The following is a 22,259-nucleotide window of genomic DNA, read 5'->3' on the forward strand; positions in this document are numbered from 1 at the left end:
AACATGCTATATTTAGATTCACAGCAATATTTACCTTGTTGTGTATGTGTTTGCAGTATTTGATATTTTTACTGTAAAATATACAGTCATTTTCACAGTTCAACTTTAAAATACAGTCAGACACTTCGTAACTGTCCTACAGTAAAATTCAGTTCATATTACAGTTCACTAGTAACACTTCAAATCAATTGCAGCAAAAGTATTACATTTACAGCACTATTTACCTTGTTGAATATGTATTTACACTACAGTTTTGTATATCTTAAAACAATGCAACTTTAAAATACAGTAATGTACTGCATAACTCTCCTACAGTAAATTCAGTCTATATTACAGTTTAATACCGTGTTATTTATAAAAAAACATTAACAGCATAGTAATGTGTTTAAATGTGCTAGTAATACTGTGCAAAACCATAGTAGCACTATGCTAAAACATGGTTTATCTTTCTTTCCTCAAAATGATCTATGCAACCTCAACATTTTCGACTTTGGTCTTTCATAACTTCTTAGACTCAAGATAACTAAAAATAAATGATGATTCATTGATTCATTTGTTCAAAGAACCACAGAGCCAAATCTGACATTTTCTGAAAAATAATTTATTTGCAGAATAAAATAAAAGATACTTTGCCATAAAAAATGATATGAAAAGTACACTGCGCACATTTCTACCTGCAGTGACGGCTGTAAAATAAGAAGGATGTGCTATGAAGCTTTTGAAGAAATTCAGATAACGTGAAAAGCAGAAACTCATCACGAACACTTTTCATCCCGGAGTGTCTTTTGATTATAGCACTCTTTCTGAACTTCTGAAGAACCCACAGTGCCATGTCTTATTGCTGTGAAGTGAAATAAAACCATTTAATCTAAACCCATAGCCGGAACACACATGATATGCAACATCATTACGGTATAAAATGTCATATTCTCCATCCAGCTCATAAATAGCAAGGGCCAGCCTGATCACCACCAGAAAGTTATTTGCTCTACGGAGATGAGAGAGCTGCTTATGAATGACAATGCTCTTCTGCCATTTAATGAAATGGCCTTTTTCCTAATACTCCTTCTCGGATGTCAGTCATAAGTTATATCGCAATATTCCCAAAAATCTAGACATGCCATTATTGTCATCTGAATAAAGAGGCATTCTTACGTTTATTAATAAAACTACTCATAGAAATTCTCTGTCTTAATTATCCAAAACAAAATCTAATGACAAAGAAAACAATTATTTATAGACAAAAAACCTTTCTGGCTTTTTTCTTTTTTAAATAGACGCTCCCACTATTGCACAGATGTATAAAGATGCTAATCATATACAGTATCAATAGTCTTTACAAATTAAGACATTTTAGGCCTTAATAACCAATATAAATTAACAACAGCAGAAAAAAAAGCACTTAGAAAGAGAAAGATTTCTCAAACATATTTATGTTTTAAGAAATAATTGATATAGTTTTTTTAATATATATATGTGTGTGTGTAAAAAAAACTGCAGTATAGTTTGTAATAGAACGATATATTAGTATTGATGTACTAAAATGATCTCCATAATAAAACCCAACAGGGATGGAGAGCGAAAACATGAACAGCATCAACCAGCCGTATGACAGATGACGAGTTAAACTAGTTAATCTTTTTAGTTGTATATACACACCTCCAGTCCAAAGTTTGGAATAATTATAGGAATCTTAAAATGTTTTTCAACGAGGCTCACCAAAGCTGCATTTATATGATCAAATAAATTAGTATTGCTGCCAAATATTTTTACAAGCTATATTCTATTTTAAAAGTTTAGTTATTGCTTTGTTGGCAAACAATTAATTAATTGTGCCAAAAGATCCTTTAAAAATCATTCTAACGTGAGGATTAGTTGCTCGAGAAACATGTATTATGTTATGTATCTTATAAAGTCTTAATTGTGTAGAATTGTTTTGTCTTGCATTATTGCAACCAGCTGATTCAAATGTCAATTAAATGGGTGTTCTCAGTGGTTATCAGCTGATAGATATGGGCTAGTGGGGGCCTTCGGCGCCTACTTGTTAAAAATTTTTAATTAGACATTGTATATCTAAAAAAATGTACTTAAGATTATGATTAACCTAAAAAATAAGTTTTATTAACATTAAAAGCGGCATAGGGGCGCAGTGAGTAGCACTGTTGCCTCATAGCAAGAAGGTCGCTGGTTTAATTGAGTTGGAATTTTTGTGTGGGGTTTGGATGTTATTATCCATCCACATTGTTAATCAGCTATAGATCACATACAGCCGTGGCTGGAAGTTCACAAGAATTATTTATATTGTTTATATTAAATTCCCATTAATTGTATTACATTAACGTTTACCCCTACCCCTACCCTAAACCCAACCGTCACAGTAAAACAGATCTGGAGTCTTCTCTATTAGTATAGCTGATTAACCATGTGGATAGGTTAAAAAAGCCTTCTGAGCCTACCAGTAGGCACAGAAGGTCCCTACTGGCCCATATCTATCAGCTGATAACCACTGATAATGAGTGATAACATTCAAAGTGGCTGATTGCAACATGCATGTTTTGAATGGAATTGAGTATGGAAATTAAGTGTTTTGCTTTATATTTTGTGGAAACGGTAATAACTAGAAAAGCATCGAAATATATAAAAAAATCGAAAAGCCTGAGAATGACTCTGATGTCATCAAGACTCTGAGGATGGAAAAATGTAATTGCAAAATTAATAGTTCATACATTGAGTTGCGTAAATTGTTTGCAATGCAATTAAATCATTTGTGTCATTTCCTTTTTGGCACTGAGGGATGTCACATGATGTGATTGACACTTTTGTCAATATTTGGCATTAAAATAGTGAATTCATTTCCCAACTATGAACAATGATACACTGCCACAGAAGAGTGCGGTGTAAAAAATGAATGAATTAACACTTTGATGGCTAAACCGGGGTTTACACGGTGGTTCAGTGGCTAGCACTGTCACCTCACGGTTGCTGTTTCGAGTCCCAGCTGGGCCAGTTGGGATTTCTGTGTGGAGTTTGCATGTTCTCCCTGTGTTGCTGTGGGTTTCCTCTGGGTGCTCTGGTTTCCCTCATAGTCCAAAGACATGCGCTATAGAATTGAATAGTGTAAATGTTAGTGTGTGTAAATGATTGCGTTTTGATGTTTCCCAGTACTGGGTTGCAGCTGGAAGAGCATCAGCTGTGTAAAAAATATGCTGGATAAGTTGGTGGTTCATTCCACTGTGGTGACCGCTGATGAATAAAGGGACTAAGCAGAAGGAAAATAAATGAATGAATGGTCAAACTGACTATTAAATGCTGGGTTCAAACTATACAGAATGGTTTGGCACAATCCGTATTTAATATGGCGACCGTGATTAGTTGATCATGGCAATTTAAAAACATGTGCATGCAAGCATCAATTATTTGATGTCATATAGTATGTAATAGTGGAGGACAAACAACTGCTCTGTCACTGTAATCTTGAAGGCTCCGAAAATGGCTTTCAAACATGGTGAAAGGAAAGAATCGATGATATTGGTGACGAGAAGCGCCAATATGATGCGCTACAGCTTTATACTGTTTTCTATTTGCCACATACAGACACCAAATAGCGTGTGTAGCGTGTGCGCATAGTCATAGAAGAAAATGTTTAGAACTTTAAAAGATGTGGTGGGATGCGGTGGCGCTTGTCTGCTCCAAGTCTTTAAAGTCTCTCCATGAGTGATCATACAGGTGCAGATACATCTCTAGACTAGAGGGAGTCGATCACAGTGTCTCTGTGTGAATGTATGCTAACACCAAAAGCGACAAGAGGGTCAAAGTACCCAGAAGTCATTCATTTTTAAATGCAATAAGCGGCAGGGTGCGTGTTCGCGGGTGTGAGCGTCGAGGAGAGTTGAAATCCAGTTAACTTTATGATAACGAGCTATGACGCGGTTCGGCGGCAAGCAATCATAGTTTGTGCATTCTCCACTGTTACAATAGTGTAGTCTGAACCAGCCATATAACAATTAGGCAACAATTATTCCAAACTATGACTGATGGTGTTGTGTAGTTATTTTAGTAAAAAAAATTGTAGAAACAGTCATTTCATGGCTGCATTTGTGTTTGACGTCAGCGAATGCGCAGCTATGTGGATTTAAACAATCCAGTTGTCAGGCAACGACGTAGACGCCTTTAACTAACTACTACAACAAAAGTTTACTGGCACTGGAGAAACACCTTTGAACGTACTTCTAAAAACAAGATGGACCCAGTAGAAGAGTTTGAACGAGTTCACAATAAAGCTCAGTCCTGGAATAATAGTTAAACAATGCTTCAACTCACGCACTATAAAACGGACTCCATGTTTTCGCACCACTCGTGATCCTCCAGGTTGTATATAAATTTAGTCCTGTTGACTTGACTTTGACTGCTGTCCTTTCCGAGACTGTCCAGGTTCATGCTGGACGAGAACACTTCAGTGGGGGTGAGGTAGCCCTCAATGTTTTTGATGTATTTCTTGTAGTTTCTGCGCAGGCAATGCCAGGTGGTGGTGTAGAGGAGGAACGCCATGATTTTGAGGACGATAGCCATGCTGATGTACAGGTGCCGGTAGGTCACGTTATCGTACAGCAGACAGGCACCTTTGACCCCGCATTCGGCACTCCAGAAAAGACATGTGGAGTCGATCCCAGCACCAAATATCAAAGGAGGGGGAATGAACCCTGCAAGATAGTTTATTCTGCTGTAATAATGGTATGTGTAATACATTTTAATGACAGAATGATCAGTTTAAATAGACTTAAATGCATCTGCTCCAGCACATATGAGGTGTTTAGCCATATTATGTTGAGCTGCAGGATTGTTTTGCAAGTGTTTTAAACCTTTGACAGGTCAATAAGTGTTTGTACTGCTGCTAATAATACACAAGACATGTTTATGTAAAAAAAAAACACATTCAGTATCTTAAACCACACAGTATCATTATTTATGTTTCATAACAATTTTTATTGTTACAGAAGTACTGGTATAAATGTAAAATATTTATATTAGCATATTATAATACAACACAGATTAACATATATAATATTATTTACAATAGAATAAATTAGAATATATTTAGTTAAATTTATACAACAGTTCTGTCTGGTTCTAACTGCTGATAGCCATGCGATATTCTACAAATAACAGCACTCATCCAGCCTCCTCACCCTTCACACTTGTGTATTACTCCACCCACATACATTAACAAGAAGAGGACACTCTGAAGTTTGATGAATATTGCTACTGTTGGACAACATAATGTACTTTAATGGCTTTTTTTTTGTCAAGAACATAGTTGTTTAGATTGAAACTATGCAGTTTATTTATAAGGATAGTGCCTATTTTAAATATTTATTATTTCTGAAAGACAGCGCGTTGGTGGCCATTTGCCAGTCATTGAGCAGACCAAAGACAACTGACATTTCAATCCACAAGATGGCGACAGAGATCGCACAATAAGCCTTTAGAAGAGAAAACACCCAGCGTAATTTTAACCTACAGCTGATCAAATCATTATAAATCTGCTAGACAACTTTCTAAGTCGATCTCTCTCTTTTGTATGTTGTAGTGCTGTATTTATACCACAGTAATAGTAGTGTTTTGAGTGTGAGATGAGACTCAAATATTAGGAAAGTATGTATTTTGTGTTGGCCACTCTGTTTCTAATGAGTCTCCTGTTTTCGCCACTGTAGAATAGTTCAGTAAACAGAAAGCAAGATGAAACGCATGTGTTTAGCATTTTTCCTTTTCTTCTCCTTATCTAAATCTCTCTAGACTGATGGCATTTCATGCTTTTCAGCCTTATAATTTTAAAATGTGAGCAAAATCACCTGTTTTTTCATCACTTTAGATATTACGCTAGAGAATCATTCAAATATATACTTAAATGATGTTGGTGAAGTAGCAACGATTTTTGCTGTTCTGATGTCAGCTGCAGATGTCAATGAATGGCAGAAGAAAGTAGATCCTCACACAAAAGGGTTTTTAGACTCTCCGTGTTTGATTTTCTTTTTTTTTATACACGATTATGCTGTTAAACTGTTATAAATGCAATTTCACACTCGTAGCAGTGCAATGTGGCTGCATATCGTTGGCCTGTAGTCTTGTGCCAATGCACGCCTCCCACTCGTGCCGATATATAGCCACATTGCACTGTACGAGTGTGATATTGCTCATATATATATCAGACCTTTTAATCAGGACAAATCAACCCAACCTCACAGGAAACTGTAACAACTGTTGGCCAATTAGTGGCTAGTTTTTATGTTGTGTGATCTAAAAAATGTACAATTTTGTGGAAAATGTAAGCATGGAGGCTAGTCTGGAAGCATAAACCTCACTGGACCATGACCAAATTGTGGGAAAGCAAATTTATATGGATTAGTAGCTAGTTATTTGCCATTAAATTGTTTTGGACAAACAGCTGTAATTTTACTAAAGGGAAACCAGAAGGGGTTCTGAATAGAGTTGGCAAATCGACATGTCCTTATTTGACTGCACTTTGAATTGTGAGAAAATCTAATCCTTAATATGTTTCTCTTAACCCACTTTCAGCAAGGCAAACACATTATCTCCACTGTGTACTGTAAAAAGCAGTAGTTTGAGCTGTAAATGTGGCTGTGATTTCTCACCTAAGAGTCTCAGCAACAGAAAAAGAACTCCAAGGGCGTATGACTTCAGCTCTGGGCTGACAGTTCTAAAAGAGCAAGAGAAAAGTCATAAAAATATGCCCATTTCCATACACATATTTTTATCACACACACACACACACACTTTTTTTCTATTCCACTTTTTTGTGCATTCATGTTTTTGGAATCAACAAGATGTGAAAAGACGGTTTGAACTATATTCGTTCTGCAAAATGTAGTTTTTTTTGCAAGGACAAATCAAATCACTGGTCAAAATCAACCATTAAGACAACAGAAAATTAAAATAACCACAGAAGATTTGAAATAAATGATGCTCTTTAAAATGTTTATCAGGATATTATTGAAATAATCCCAAAGAAAAAGCATCATGGTTTACACTAAAATATGAAGCAGCATCTATATTGATTTAAACATCAATAATAATATGTAATGTTAATTGAGCATCTGCATATTAGAATGTTTCCTGAATTATAATATCATGTAATTGTAAATAATGTTCCACCCAGCAGGCACAGGACATCAACATGGCATCAGATTGATACTGTACCCCAATGTCTTGGGGATGTTGTATTTTGTTTGGAAATGAAAATCGAGTTGAACATTGTCCAACCTGATATCAACCAAATATCAATGTTTAATGATGTTACAACTTGAAATTGTGTTTGAACTTTACCACTATGACGTCTATCTAGTGTTGCATTTTGGTTGCCAGACCTGACAAATAAATGTCAGTATTTGACATCAATATGACGTTGGTTTAAAATGTTTGCTCGATATTGGATTTTGGTCACTTTCCAACACAACCAAATATCAACGTCATTTGATGTCGTTATTGGATGTCAAAATAACATTGTTTTTAGAAGCAGACTAGACATTTTGAATTTTTGGCTATTTCAATCTGAATCTAACCTAATATTAATGTCTTATGACGTTGTGTGCCTGCTGGGTATTCACTCTTGAATTGTATGTGGAGTAAGTCACCTGATGAGTATGATGACAGATGGGGTTTGGGCCATTGCCCCGATCATACTGCAGCCACAGATCACACACAGGAAGGTGAGAAAGGCCTCCTGGCAGCCTGGCCGCGGGCACTTGCCTGGCACAGCTGTGGCAAAGTCATTGTATCCGGAAATACATGCACATCCTGACAGGTTCTGAAAGTGTAAAAACACATAAGCACAATAACAACCAGGAAACAGGATTAGCTCACCATAAAAAAAACATTGTTTTCATCATTTAGAGATACAAATAAACATATTTTTAGTCAGATTTAAAAGATTTCTGTTCCTTCATTAAAACTCTGATTACCAAAATCTCCATAAAGAGATGTAAGATTCATTCCAATTGAATCAAATGGTTAAATCCAAGACTTTTAAAGCGATATGATCAATATATGAGAGCATATTAATTTTGGATATTTTTTTTAACCTGTAAACATTAAAGAGTAAACATGTGAACACTGCACATTTGCAGCTCAAATATGCAGCATTTAAAAAAAAAGAACCTCATTGGTTTTCACATTAAGCACACTTTCTTGTTCTTTAAGGTTCAATTCTAAATTCAGAATTTTTTTTCATTGATCAATGTTTAATGTTTACAAAAGCCTAAATTTAACTTAATAGATTGAGATTAAATGACTCACTTACGTAGATGTATTTATTCTATCCCTTTATGAGCATGTTTAAATACATTATGCATTTCGGGTGAATAATCCTTCAAAGGAAGAAATCTATAAAATGATACTATTTTTAATTTCTGTTATGAAGTTGAATAAAAATCAAATGAATATGGAATGACAAGATTTTTTTTTATTTTTTGGTCAAACAAACCTTTCAAACTGCTTGATTCAATAAAAATTACAAGTGTAAACACTGTCGGAAATGTTTAGAGCTTGTCCCCATTCAAACACTTTCAGAGCCAGAAACAATTGGATTGGTATTATAGGTTATCACATATACTGCACAAGAAATAGCAGTGCTTAATGTAACCAATGTAAACATGATGACCGGACAACTAGATATTTAATAACCCCAAAGAGAAGAAATTGCAGCAGTGTAATAACTATATCAGAACAAAACAAACTATCAAAAATTGTGTGAAAATGCCATTTTAAAGTTTGCCATCATCAAGTCATAAGTTTCGATTTAGCAGTGTGCGATGTTCTTTCAATAGTCCTTTTTTAACCACAAACCCACACCAACATCTTGCGGCTAAGAGAGCAGAATCGAAAACTAGTGCTCTCTGTATTACTTTCCATTTTCTCCTGTTACATTCATATATTCAAATTACACAATTTCATATCGCAATTTTAGATTAAAAGATCAGAAAATGCCAATACAAGACTCTCCCCTTAAATAAATCAATAAAAGTGTACAAAATAGACAGATCAAAACTCCAGGCATACACAGTGTGTGATTGGATTAACCAAAACACATTTTAACACTACGTAAGTGTAAACAGGAATTATAAATGCCACTGATTAAAAAAATAAAAAAGTAAATGTTAAATGAGCTTATAGTGAATTGGTGTAAAGTAAACGACTCATTATTAGCCATCTATTCGTGGTATAGTCAATTTTATCTACAGAGAACTGATGCACCCGAGAACCCTGGTGCGAAAAGCCTCATTAAACCCACCAGTTGGTATATTCACATCGTGCGCTAGCGCTCAATTACGATAATGCTAGTGGACTGTTGTCTTGGATTCATCTATTCCAGTCTGAACCATTCGCTTTGTATGGTAATGAGCGCAGAGGCCCCATAATGCACTGCCCATTAAGATGCCTGGCAGGCAGAGCGTCGTGTCCTTTCCGACATACTGTATATCTGATGAGCCGTGTGGGCTTCACTCCTAATGACCCACGCCGGACATGTGCTGTCCAGGAAATGAGCGCACAGTCAAAGAAACAGACATACGGAGAGACTATGACAGGGCTCAGAAATGAAGCAAAGAGAAGGAGACGAACGCTGTTGTGTAAATGATATGGGTAATGACCTGAGAGAGCGGAGCTGGTAGTCCGGTACTGATGGCTCTGGTGCAGCCGGCGAAACATGAGGACAAGTAGGTCACACCGTTGGAGCCACAAACCGGGCTGACGGATGAAGTGTAGCAGTTACAATGACTCATGCAGGGGGCTTCCGGTGTCTGGCCTACTTGCAGTGTCCTATTTACACACAAACACACATTCACCTGTTAAGGTTTTGTTGATATACTTAGAGTTTATCAAGTTATACAGAAATGTTCAATTGGTGTAGGGCTGCATGATAAATTGAAATAAAATCGCAATCTTGATTAATCAAAGGAGGCTTCTATGATCAGAAGTAAATGTCCCCAGAGAGCCAGAGGGGGCGCTCTGGAGCGGATTCTTCAAATACCCATGAAGAAGAAATTCAGGAAATCCCTATATCAGTTGTATAATAAACACAAGATTTAACTACTTTCGTTGATTCAATGTGCCTTAACACTCAACAAAAGTTATGCTTTTAAATGCAGCAGCAACACAGAGCTGTGGTTCTCTGAGAAGCGATACAAACAGCTATCATTATCAAAGAAAGATTATCTTCAATTTCATAATCGGCCAGCTAAAACTTCTGCGATTATGGCCATGATTTGTCATAGCTTATCAGTGTACTATGACTCTGTGTAGTAAATGCTGTCTCATCAAAAAGCACATAATAGAGATTTACTACTAATAACAGAACCGGCTTTACTGACAAAATGTGCATAAAATCATTTTTAACAAATTGTGCAGTGTTTATTTAGCTTAATGTTTCTCAATTTGATTCCCCGCGCTCCACCACTCTGCCCATTTTGTAACAGCTCACAAAGCAGACTCTTTGGGGACATACAGAGGGGTGTCGGACGTTTCCAAAACAGTATACCTCATTCACTCAGCCCTTTTAAACTTCTTCTTGTCCTTAAATGAAGAGTGAAAAAGAACTTTGTTTGAAGTATACTGGGGCTTTAAGTGCTGCCATGTGGTCCACAGTATATTCCACTATGCTTTAAGTTCGAGGGGAGGCATTCAGTAATTCAAATGGCGCTTTTGTGTCTGATATTGTAAATTGCATTTATTTAGAGAGGGATATTATGTCACACATCACGTCTTTAATTGTTCTATGAATGAACATTACCAAGTAAAGTAAAAATTTCCTGTGTTCAGGAAGTGTAGGGACCCTGTTATTTGAATAACGTGCGTTAAATATACGTAAGCAAAATATGCAGAGCAGTGGGGCACGAGGACTGCTACTGAGAACCACTGATTCTGTAAGTTATGTATTATCAGGTCCAGATAGAATTGCTTGACTTTGATTAGAGATTACATGTAGAGATTTTGTTAAAAGAGATAATTCACTAAAACATTTAAATGTACGATTCATTTTCTTTCACGGAAGAAATAAAGGTCAAGTACACCTTAGATAACCTGAGGGTGAGTAAATTAACAGGAAATTTTCATTTAATTTTTAGAGATATCCCTTTAATTAAAATGTTTAAACTTTGCATTTTATTTATTGATAATATTTGATATGTTGGACCTGTAATTAGTTGTGTAATTAAAAGTTTTATGTTTGATTAATATTTATTTAATATTTCTACATTTTTGAGCTAACAATTGCCTTAAAGTACGTTTATTACATGTATGTATATCTTAAAATGTAAAAAAAAGAAATGGTCTGTCACACGTGGCTAAGATATACACCATAAATTGATTGATTTTTACAGAAACGGTACTATATATCGAGATACACTGTATGTCATCAGCTTATGAGATGGCTTATATTGGGATATGAGATTTCTGTCATATTGCCCAGCCCTTGTTTCCATCATGAATTTCTTGTTTTCGGTAATCAGTGTGATTTAATAACTCAACACACCAATCTGTCGCCACCTACTGGTCTAATGATACAAACAACACAAACAAAGTCAACAGATCTTTTCCATGAACAGATTTAAAACACTTGATTCATCAATCTGATTCTGACTCATCCATATTGACCTTATTCTTCAATGCGGAAGTGCGCTTGTGTTTTTGATTATTTTAGAACTTCTGATTCAGTTGCCTATGGGAGAAATGACTTAGAAATAATAATAACGCCAGAAAACGGTCAAACTACTTGCTGTACAAACAAGTATTTGCATGACTATACAGACAAAATAGAATAATATAATAAGAAAATATCAGTTAGCAACATCAAGCAGGAGAAAGAGCTGTTTTAACATCTAAAAAATAAATGGAAGTGAATGACTGGAAGTCTTGAACTAAAAAGATTCAAATGGCTGCACCCGCTCGTGCGTAAAAAATAAGGTAAAAGTACCTTACAAAGGTACTTTTGAAGATTTTGAAGATACAAAGTAAAAGTAGCATGTAGTCCTGTCTTCCCTGTATCCCTTCAGTAAGGATTGTATAAATGGCACAGAAAATAAGACTTGTTTCGATTCTTATAATCGCTAGGTAATTTTGTAAAAGGGGGCTTCTGGTTTCTGGCCTACTTACAGTGGCCTATATACACAAACACACATTCACCTGTTTCTCTGATCTATTTAGTGTGAGTGAGTTCATCAGGATTTACAGTACTTAATTTAATTGATGTACAGTATTTTCAGCGGTTGCTTGACTTCCTTCTTATTCTGGGGTTTAAGCGTGATTTTCTAAGCAGAAACAAATAGTGAATGAGTCTGTGTTTCGGGCCTGAACAAACTGGAGCGGCACTGACATCCTGTTCGTGAGTGAACTGAATGAACTGGGACATGTTGTTCGTGAACAAACTGAATGAACTAAACATCTGTGGACTGACTGAGCAAGAAGGGGGCATGTAGTTTGTTCAGATCATCAGGCTTGTTTAAAGAACAGTTTTAAAAATGGCTGCTGCTGATGATAAGAAGTTATTGAAAATCTGAATTTAATTCATTTATTTAATTTATTTATTTTCTCTGCTTTTCTTTAAAAGTAAAGGAAACACGTGATTTAAAATCTAATTTGCTAAAAACAAACAAACAAAACATAGTTATATTAGAAAACAAATCATATTTCTTCCTTATAATAGTTTTAAAATGTTTTCAAAATAATAAATATATACCGGATGATAATAATGTGACTTTTTAAAAGTAAAATGAGTTAATAAAGATAATAATAACATACTATTTTTGATACTAAATCTGATACTGACAAAATGTAAGTGTAAAAAGTAAATCTAATAAACAACTGTTTTTTTTAACAAACACATGCTCTACTGATAATTTAGATTCAAATAAGTTATATTACAGTGGGTATAGAAAGAATTCAAATTTTTCACTCTTTGTTATGTTGCAGCCATTTGCTAAAATCATTACAGTTAATTTTTCCCCTCGTTACACACAGCACCCCATATTGGCACAGAATTGTTGACATTTTTGGATTTATTAAAAAGGAAAAATCGAAATATCACATGGTCCTAGGTATTCAGACATAATAATAGCTGTCCACCAACGCTTACCATCCAACCTGACAGAACTGAAGAGGATCTGCAAGGATGAATGGCAGAGGATCCCCAAATCCAGGTGTGAAACACTTGTTGCATCCCAAAAAGACTCAAGCTGTATTATATCAAAAGGGTGCTTCAACTAAATACTGAGCAAAGGGTCTGAATGCTTAGGACCATGTGATATTTTATTTTTTTTATCAATCTGCGAAAATGTCAACAATTCTGTGTTTTTCAGCCATTTGCTAAAATCATTTATGTTAATTTTTCCCTCATTAATGTACACACTGCACACCATACTGACAGAAAAACACAGAATTGTTGACATTTTCGCAGATATAATTGTAAAAATGGCTGTCCACCAAGGTTTACCATCCAAACTACAGAACTGGAAAAGATCTGCAAGGAGGAATGGCAGAGGATCCCCAAATCCAGGTGTGAAAAACTTGTTGCATCTTCCCAAAAAGACTCAAACGGTATTAGATCAAAAGAGTGCATCTACTAAATACTGAGCAAAAGGTCTGAATACTAAGGACAATGTGATATTTCAGTTTTGTTTTTTTAAATCAGTCTGCCAGAATGTCAACAATTCTGTGTCTTTCTGTCAATATGATGTGCTGTGTGTACATTAATGATGAAAAAAATAACGTTAATGATTTTAGCAAATGGCTGCAATATAACAACAAGTGAAAAATCAACGAGGGTCTGAATACTTTCCGTACCCACTGTACATTATTTTAAAAAGTATTCAAACAAAACTGATTAAATTCAGTATAGATTATAATAAAAATGATGATAGACTAATAATTTGAAGTAAAATTGAATTTACAAAAATATTAAAGTGCAAGAGAATAACAGGCATGTTTAAATTTACCTGCCATTTTTTTATATAATTATTAATTTAATTAGAAATTAAGTAATTTTATTTGTATGATTAATTTGTATAAAAAACAATTATATAATATAAATAAGAGTTGTTTTAGATTAGAAAAAGGAAATGAATTTATCTCAATAATTAAACATATTAAATAAATTTGCATTAAAATTAGAAGAAAATAATTTAGAATTCATTAATACATTTTCATTAAAAACATAGTAAAAATCAGCAACAATTTTTTTTTGTGAAAAATAACAATAAAACAATGTATTTTATGTAAAGTATCTTTATGTTTTGTAATTTTGTAAACACGTATATTTTATTTAAGGATAATAGGAATTATTTAAATCCTGAATTTCTTCTTTTAAGTGATTCAGTGCCTCAAAATACACACATTTTGGCCAGCTATGAACACTGAGATTTTAGAAGCATGTTTCACATGGGCCTGAAAAATAAACCTGCATGTATTACTGAACCATTCTATCCCCCTCCCCTTAAATTCTCAATAAGAGCAATCTCTGAAGAGCTGAAGCTGACTCATCCATATTATCCAAGTAAAAATATCGGTTTCAATATGTAGACTTGTCATCCCTGTACCGTATAAATGGCACAGAAAATAAGGAGACTGAGAGGAGAAAGCCGTCCGTACTCGTTGCCATAGGCGACGGTCACCCCGGCGACAGGACCCGTGTCACAGCCCAGGAAGAGGAAAGACACGTAGCAGGCGGTGGAGATCAGATTGACCAGCATGGCCATCCGAATGGCTCCCAGAGCAGACAGATTCAGCTTCTTCACCAGCAAACCTCCCAGAAATATGCCCAGACAGGCACATGGGATCGCCGTCATGCCTGGTTACAGAGAGAAAATTGGCAGAACATTGTGTTTATGTCAGATATATTTATACCCTTATTCTTTTTGCTGTTCTTTTGTGTTGCAGAACGTCTGATGTTGATGAACTGCTTTTTATCCAAAATTACAGATTTGGAAGTCATTTTGCTTAAATATAAATCATAATTTTTGCAATTACAACTTAAAATTGGGGTTATTTCAGGTCTACTGTGGATGTGCCATGGATTAATGTGTTAAAGGATTAAGAAAAAATTGAGAAGTCAACATTTATATAACCACAAATTGTTCTTTAATTTCATTTAATTTAATTATTTGTATTTAATTTAATTAGAAAACAATAAGCAATTTTTTTGCTGATTTATTATTGTTTCCTAATTTAATTTAATTTATTGCTAATACATATTTTATAAGTATATGTAAAAACACATTTTTAAAAATATTTTTTTGTTGCTAATAGCCCCTTTCACACATACAGACTTTTCTGAAAAAAAAAAAAACAAAACAAAAAAAAAAACAGAAAGGGATCATGTGTGAACAGACCCCTTTTTGAAAGTACCGGTAAATTAGTTTCTGCAATTGTCCCGAAAAGAGAAGTTGTAACACTACCGGTAAATTGCCGAAAGGCTGCTCTGTGTGTAAACTGAAGGAAAACTGCCCGAAAGAGTGTATTCACGTTTAAAATGTGCTGACATGACACGTGTACTCCAGACAAATTCACAACTGCACTGTTTAATAACATAAATGGCTTTAAATCCTTCTCCAGACACATTTAGCTGCTGCTCATTAGAAAAAAAGTTAAGGAAAAAATGATCAATAAAATGATAAACCGCTGTGAGTTTACCTGCCAACTCTGCGTGAGGCACATGCACGTGAAGGAGCGCTCCTGTGAGTCAGATTTCAGAAGCCTACAACATCGGTAGTCTTTTGTTTTAAAAAGCATCTCAAAAGCTGCAGCACAAACTCAAATGTACATCTCGATATGCGAAAGTGTTCCTCTATAACTTTGTTGCTCACAGTATCCATCAGAATATGTAACATTGTTGTCAAATGTGTAAACAAAGGTGATTTAAGCTGCGGTTAGCACCTCAAATGTTAAAGTTGGAAGAATTTTCCCAGTTATTTGGTCCATTTCTAGGACAAAAACATCTACATGAATGCTAAAGTTTTAAATAAAAGTAAAATCATCAAGAAAAAGACTGACGCCCTTCATGTTTAATACAAGCGTGGCTGTTTAGAGCTTATTTTTGGTTAATGATATCAGAATTTACCGGCATTTTGAAATGGAGGTGTAAAGCGTGGCCTGTGCGAAGAGCACATGTTTGAATCTACTGGTAAAGTCGTTCCAGTAATTTTCCGCATATTTACCAATATTACTGTGTGAAAGGGGCTAATTTTATAATTTTATTTTTTGTAATTTTATGTTATTTTTTTTACATATTTTTTTCCCCTGCCCTGGTAAAAATTTTGAATTTTAGTTTGGTTTTGATTTTTAAAACTAAAACAGCAGAGAAATTGCTAATAATAGATATTTTAAAAATCTAATACATATGGGGAAAGAGTTTATATACATTTGTTTTTGCCAACAATATGCGATGAAAATATAATTGTTTTGACATTATTTAATGTATTTTTTCCTCTGGAGAAAGTCTTTTATCTCTTTTAGCTTGTAGTTTTTACACTTTTAAAACAAATGTCAAATTATTGGATAGCAGATATATATATATATATATATATATATATATATATATATATATATATATATATATGTATATATATATATATATATATACTGTATATATATAGCAATTGAAGTCAGAATTATTTTTTTCATTTTTAAATATTTCTCAAATGATGTTTAATAGAGCAAGAAAATATGTTTTTGCTTCTAGAGAAAGTTTTATTTGAGCTAGAATAAAAGCAGTTTTTAATAATAAAAACATTTTAATTGTAAGTTTTTTTTGAGCTGTATTTAAAAAAAAAACTATGAAAAAAGATCTCAATAAATAAATAAAAAAATTAAATAGAAATATGCATAAACAATCTATACAAAAATGTGTCTTAAAATATAAATATACAGTTGAAGTCAGAATTATTAGCCCCCTGAATAGTTTTTTCTTTTTTAAATATTTCCTAATTTATGTTTAACATTTGAAAATGTACATACTTGCAGAGATTTATAGAAATAAATTGTTGCATACTCATGTTTCCTTACTTGTTAAATCATTGTTGACAACTATTGTGAGAAATCATTCACGTTCAGTGTCTCTTTACATAGATAAATATTTATTCATTTTCTTTTTGGCTATTTGGGAGTCGCCACAGCGGAATGAACTGCCACATAGATGAATATCTTTAAATTATTTTTTCATTCATTTTCTTTTCGGCTTAGTCCCTTTATTAATTTGGGGTCTCCACAGTGGAATGAATGGAATATTTTACGCAGCAGATGCCCTTCCAGCTGCAACTTATCTCTGGGAAAAATATCAATAATTATTATTAATAATATATAATTAAAAGTAAATTAAGCAAATTTGTTATTTGAGAAGTGTGTATAAAACTGGTAGACCTTCACATTAATAAGTACCCAAGAAGTAGCTCTCAGTTTCAAAAAGGTTGGTGACCTCTGCCCTAACCTATTAACCCAATTAACCTTGTTAAGTCTTTAAATGTCACTTTAAGCTGTATAGTAAGTGTCTTAAAAAATATCTTGTAAAATAATATTTACTGTCATCATGGCAAAGATAAAATAAATCAGTTATATGAGAAATGAGTTATTAAAAGTATTATGTTTAGAAATGTGTTGAAGAAATCTTCTCTTCGTTAAACAGAAATTGGGGAAAAAAATAAACAGGGGGGCTAATAAGTCTGACTTCAACCGTATTACATAATTCAAACGCAATATATTTTCTCCAAAAAATCTGAAAAAAGGTGGAAACAGAAAATAAATATAAGATTAAATTGGTTAAATATATTAATTTTGTAATAAAATAAAATAAAACGTGTACTTGTGTGAATGTACAGACAGTATGCATTTATTTCTACACACCCAGCAGCTGGTTAGCAGAAGAGGTGGTGAGGTTGAACTGCTGCTCCAGGTATTTGCCCAGGAAAGCAGCAAAGCCAGCAACAACCGCAATCTCCATACAGGCGGCCAAGACGATGCAAGTGAACACTGGGTTTGACAGCAGGTGCTTGGTCACCTTGGGAATAACTGGAGTGAAAAGAAAAAGACAGACGAGCAGTGAAGAGACAGTGAGGATGGACGAGAGAAAGACAGGCTTCAGTGAGTAATGAGAGCATATAGTTCAGTCTACGCCATTCAGTAAAAGTTAAGATGCCAATGACCTAGAAACATATGATTTATGATGCAATCGACAGACATTCACCCTTTAATTTCCTGTTTCTTTTCTAAAGTGCTGCAGAGCCATTCAGAAGAGTTGTCATTTTAACTGATATTTTTGACAGATGTTTCGGAAACGTCAGGACCGAGACTGCATTCACACCAGATGGCAAAACCTCCAAAAATGCATCAACCAAGAAGGACAAAACAGCTGCCTGCATTAAAGTGTGCCTTTAGCTAGTGGCTTCTGTGCTAGTAATGCATCACGATAGCAAGTATATAATCAGATCTTACATGATTGATGGTTCCTTTTGTACAAAATGAAAGGCTTACAAGTATAGCACAATACCAGCATAACAATTACTCTATTTACAGACAAACAGACGAGAAACGAAATGGCTGGTATGTGAAACTATAGAGTGACAGTTATCCTGCAAGTGTTTGGGCTGAAAGCTTCACTTCTTTTTTTTTTTAGTTTTGGCTGAAATCATGTTTAAAACTATAATAACAAAATGCAGATACAAACTAATGCATTTTGTGGCATATTTCTACAATTCTGTGACTTAAATATTTTTTGAAAATGTATGTAAAATGGTTTTGATTTATATCCTTGGTTTTACAGCACGGAATAATTCAAAGCACTTTTTGTTTTAGTCTACATATCACAAGATAATGTTCATAAACAAATCCTTGATATCTCCAGCAGAGTTGCTTTTTAACAAGTAGCATAAGGTGAGAGTCGTACACTTCTATCCAGTGAAAGCATAATCAAAATGTTACTGTGAGCAGCAATAGGACACCAAGCACAATGGAGGCAGAATGAACAGTGAGGGATCAACAGTGAGTAATGAAATGCATTTTAGGATCACTGCAGTCATAATGACTTAAATGTCATTACTAAATGTATTGGTTTGTCTTTTTAGGTGCTGTTGTACGCAAGTTTTGTCATGCAACATGGGAGAGAAGCTGTTCTCGCAGTGTTTGAAATATAGGAGTGCAAAAGCAGAGCCTTTATTCTTTACTCGTGCCTTCACCATGGTTGAATGAATGCAATACTTGAAACTCATAGACCGCTAAAAATTTTGTAGCGAACATGGAGACAACACAAAACATTTAATTTTAATGCTCATTTATAAATATATATATATTTTTATCTACTTTTTTCTGATTAAAAAAATAATGAAAAAAAAAAAACTATTTCTCATTTCGCACGCACGGACCTGCTTGGACAACACTGAAATAGATCACATCCGGTCGGCCAGTCCCAGTCTAGTCGCAGGAGTTCAAATATTTCAATGTATTCGCAGCTCAAATCGGAATTTAATTTTCCATATACAGAGATGATCAGAACTCCATGCAGCTCCCGGACTATTCTCCATTGGAAATGAATAACTTCCAGTCTGTGGTTTGTTTTTTGTCACGTGCAGTGGAAAGGTGGCTTCATTCAGGCTGTTTCTCAATATGGGTTCTTAAGCAATCTTCGTGTTCTCGTGTAACGTCATCATCAAAAATGCCAAAGTTCAGTTCCAATACTCAAGACAGCAAGAACTGAGGATCTGTGAAACTTCCCAGTTGTGTTCTTGATATCGATGACGCACCGATGCAGATGCAGACTTGAGCACCGATCTCACTCTGGAAGTCTCAGCAACTGGAGGTGGAAAGCGCAGCATTTTATTTAGATTTATTATTAAAGTTCAGAGATATCACTTATTTATCTCAGGAGTTTCCTTAAATGAAACGATTAATATAAACATTTTATGGACATCTTAATAAAGGAATAAACACATTAAGGATGTTTGTTTTCTGAAATTTGTATTAAAATCTGTTTTATTTATATTGTGCAATTATTTAAAATGTTTTTATGCAGAGTATATATTGAAAAGAATAAATCGCTGTATGAATGCTGTAATGTTTAAATAATTTTCCATTTAAACGCTGGAAGGGTCATGTGACCATTAGGAAGAACACAGGATCTCATTTCTCACTGGACGCGTTCTCTGGTCTGGTAGTGTCCCGAGTTCATTCTTCCGAGGTAACTTGGCAAGACTATTTTCCACAAGAACGCAAGTCTGTTCTCTGTTTTCTTGGAATTGAGAAACAGCCTCAGACTATTGAGAAGCCTTCAAATTTTTGCAAATGAAGAGACTATCTTGAGCGACAGCCAGTAGGAGCACCAGTAGAGCTTACGTGATCCTCTCTCTGCTCACTCAGAGACCGGTTGTATTCTCTGTGCTGTAGACCTAAACAGACCAGCGTTTGCAGCAGTTCGCCACTCAGAGCAACAGCCGGCTACTAAGTCGCTGCTAGTGTGAATGAGGCATCATTTTGCAACTCTCCTAACATTAAATGGTTGAGTTGTACAATTTCTTTTATGATTCAGAAAATCTTCGAGTCTGGAAGTAGCACTTTTAGCTTAGCTTAACATAAATCCTTGAATCAGGTTAGATTATTAGCATCTCGCTCGAATAAAACTTTTCCTATTTAAAGCTGCATTCTTCTGTAGTCATATCGTGTACTAAGACTGACAGAAAATGAAAAGTTTTCTTTCAAATGAGCTTTGCTGCTCTACCTTGGCTGCACTAGGCACAATAACATTACACAAAGCAGTAACCTAAATGGGGATTGTTTTTAGAAGCTGCATAATATCACTGCATCTGCATTTTTTGAATTTCATCAATTAATGAATGAATGAATGAATGAATGAATGAATGAATTAATTAATTCATACATTCATTCATTCATTCATTCATTCATTCATTCATTCATTCATTATCCTTAGTCCCTTTATTCATCTGGGGTCACCACAGTGGAATGAACCGCCAACTTATCCATCATAACCAAATATCAGCCATATCTTAGATTTTTTTAAATGTAGCTTTTTAAATAAAATTTTAAATGCAAGTGAAAATATTTAAAGTTCTTTCATTTTGTACCACTAGGATTCGATACTGTGCTGGAACTGTGGACATAAACTCAGGACATTTTTACCAAAACACACATCTACACTGATGAGCTCCTTTTCAAATTCATTTGTGCATTATTGAACATGACCATTATGAAAAAATGGCAGGGCAGAAGTTTGAAAAAAGCTTTTTTCAAAAATTCTAAATAGTGGAAAAATAGGATTATGAAGAATCATGCTATGTTATAATTCAGTTATGTTTTTCACAGAGCTTATTTTACTTATTACTTGAAAACCTTTATTATAACAGGAAAATCTTGAGGGAACTCGTTGTCAAAGGAATGATAAATTTTAACTCATTCCTTTCTAAAATGAATGGTAACTCTAACACATATCCACCTCTAAATTAGCAAAGCAAACTGTATGATGCAATTCATAGACCACCAGTCTATTTTATAAACATACAATTGAAAAGTTGTACCAGGTAATATTACTTTTATTGGCATTTTTATAAGCTAACATAATAACCCTGACTCTGACTTAGTTAACAAACAAAACTGCAACATGAGTACACTGGGATGTGTAGAACTCTGTAAATGACGAGCACTAAAATTCAGAGAAAATCTGCTAAGCTTTCAACAAACTCTTCAGGCTGTAGATTCCATGTAAGTCTGCTACTGAGTAAGACTTAAATCTAATTGTCTAATTGTCTCCTCAGTGTATCATTAAGTATAATTCGGCATGCGATTAGAGGAACATGTCCGGTACAGTTTAAACAGATTTAAACAGATCAAGCCTTCAATTTACGTACGCATGCTAATAAAAAAAGACCCACATCATGTTTTTGTGACTAACATTTCTTCAAATTCTTTAAAGGCATATTCACCCAAAAATATAAATCCCTTCGTCATTTAGTCAACCTTGTTCAAAACTTTTAGGATTTTCTTTTTTCTGATAAAAACAAAAGAAGATATTTTGAAGAAAACCAGAAACCTGCAACCGTTTACTTCCACAGTATTTGATTTTTCCTATTATGGAAGTCATTTGTTACAGATTTCCAGCTTATTTAATTTTTTTTCAATCATATTTCATGCTTTAAACTCATAAAGGAGTGGAACTCCATAAATAGTGAGTGCATTTTTTGGGGGGTGTACTATCCCTTTAA

At 34.4% G+C, this 22,259-nt stretch overlaps 1 protein-coding gene across 3 annotated transcripts in view; it reads right to left on the reverse strand.

Annotated features, from left to right (window-relative positions):
• Positions 1-580: 580 nt before the first annotated feature.
• Positions 581-22,259, reverse strand: part of slco3a1a (solute carrier organic anion transporter family member 3A1a) — a 107,333-nt gene continuing 85,654 nt past the window's right edge. The window contains exons 5-11 of one of the 3 annotated variants that reach the window (XR_012393777.1): positions 17,899-18,063; positions 14,653-14,851; positions 9,663-9,831; positions 7,650-7,822; positions 6,651-6,715; positions 2,547-4,700; positions 581-2,017 (exon numbers count right to left, since the gene is read on the reverse strand). Coding sequence is in view for 2 of the 3 variants with exons in the window: in XM_073929464.1 (XP_073785565.1) it covers positions 4,324-4,700; positions 6,651-6,715; positions 7,650-7,822; positions 9,663-9,831; positions 14,653-14,851; positions 17,899-18,063 (1,148 nt within the window). In the remaining variant the exon portion in view is untranslated. Of the gene's footprint in view, positions 4,701-6,650; positions 6,716-7,649; positions 7,823-9,662; positions 9,832-14,652; positions 14,852-17,898; positions 18,064-22,259 lie in introns of all 3 variants that reach the window. The other 2 variants (XM_073929464.1, NM_001045188.2) reach the window with 2 other exon arrangements.

The sequence above is a fragment of the Danio rerio genome, chromosome 18 (assembly GCF_049306965.1).
Source record: "Danio rerio strain Tuebingen ecotype United States chromosome 18, GRCz12tu, whole genome shotgun sequence".
NCBI lineage: Eukaryota > Metazoa > Chordata > Actinopteri > Cypriniformes > Danionidae > Danio > Danio rerio.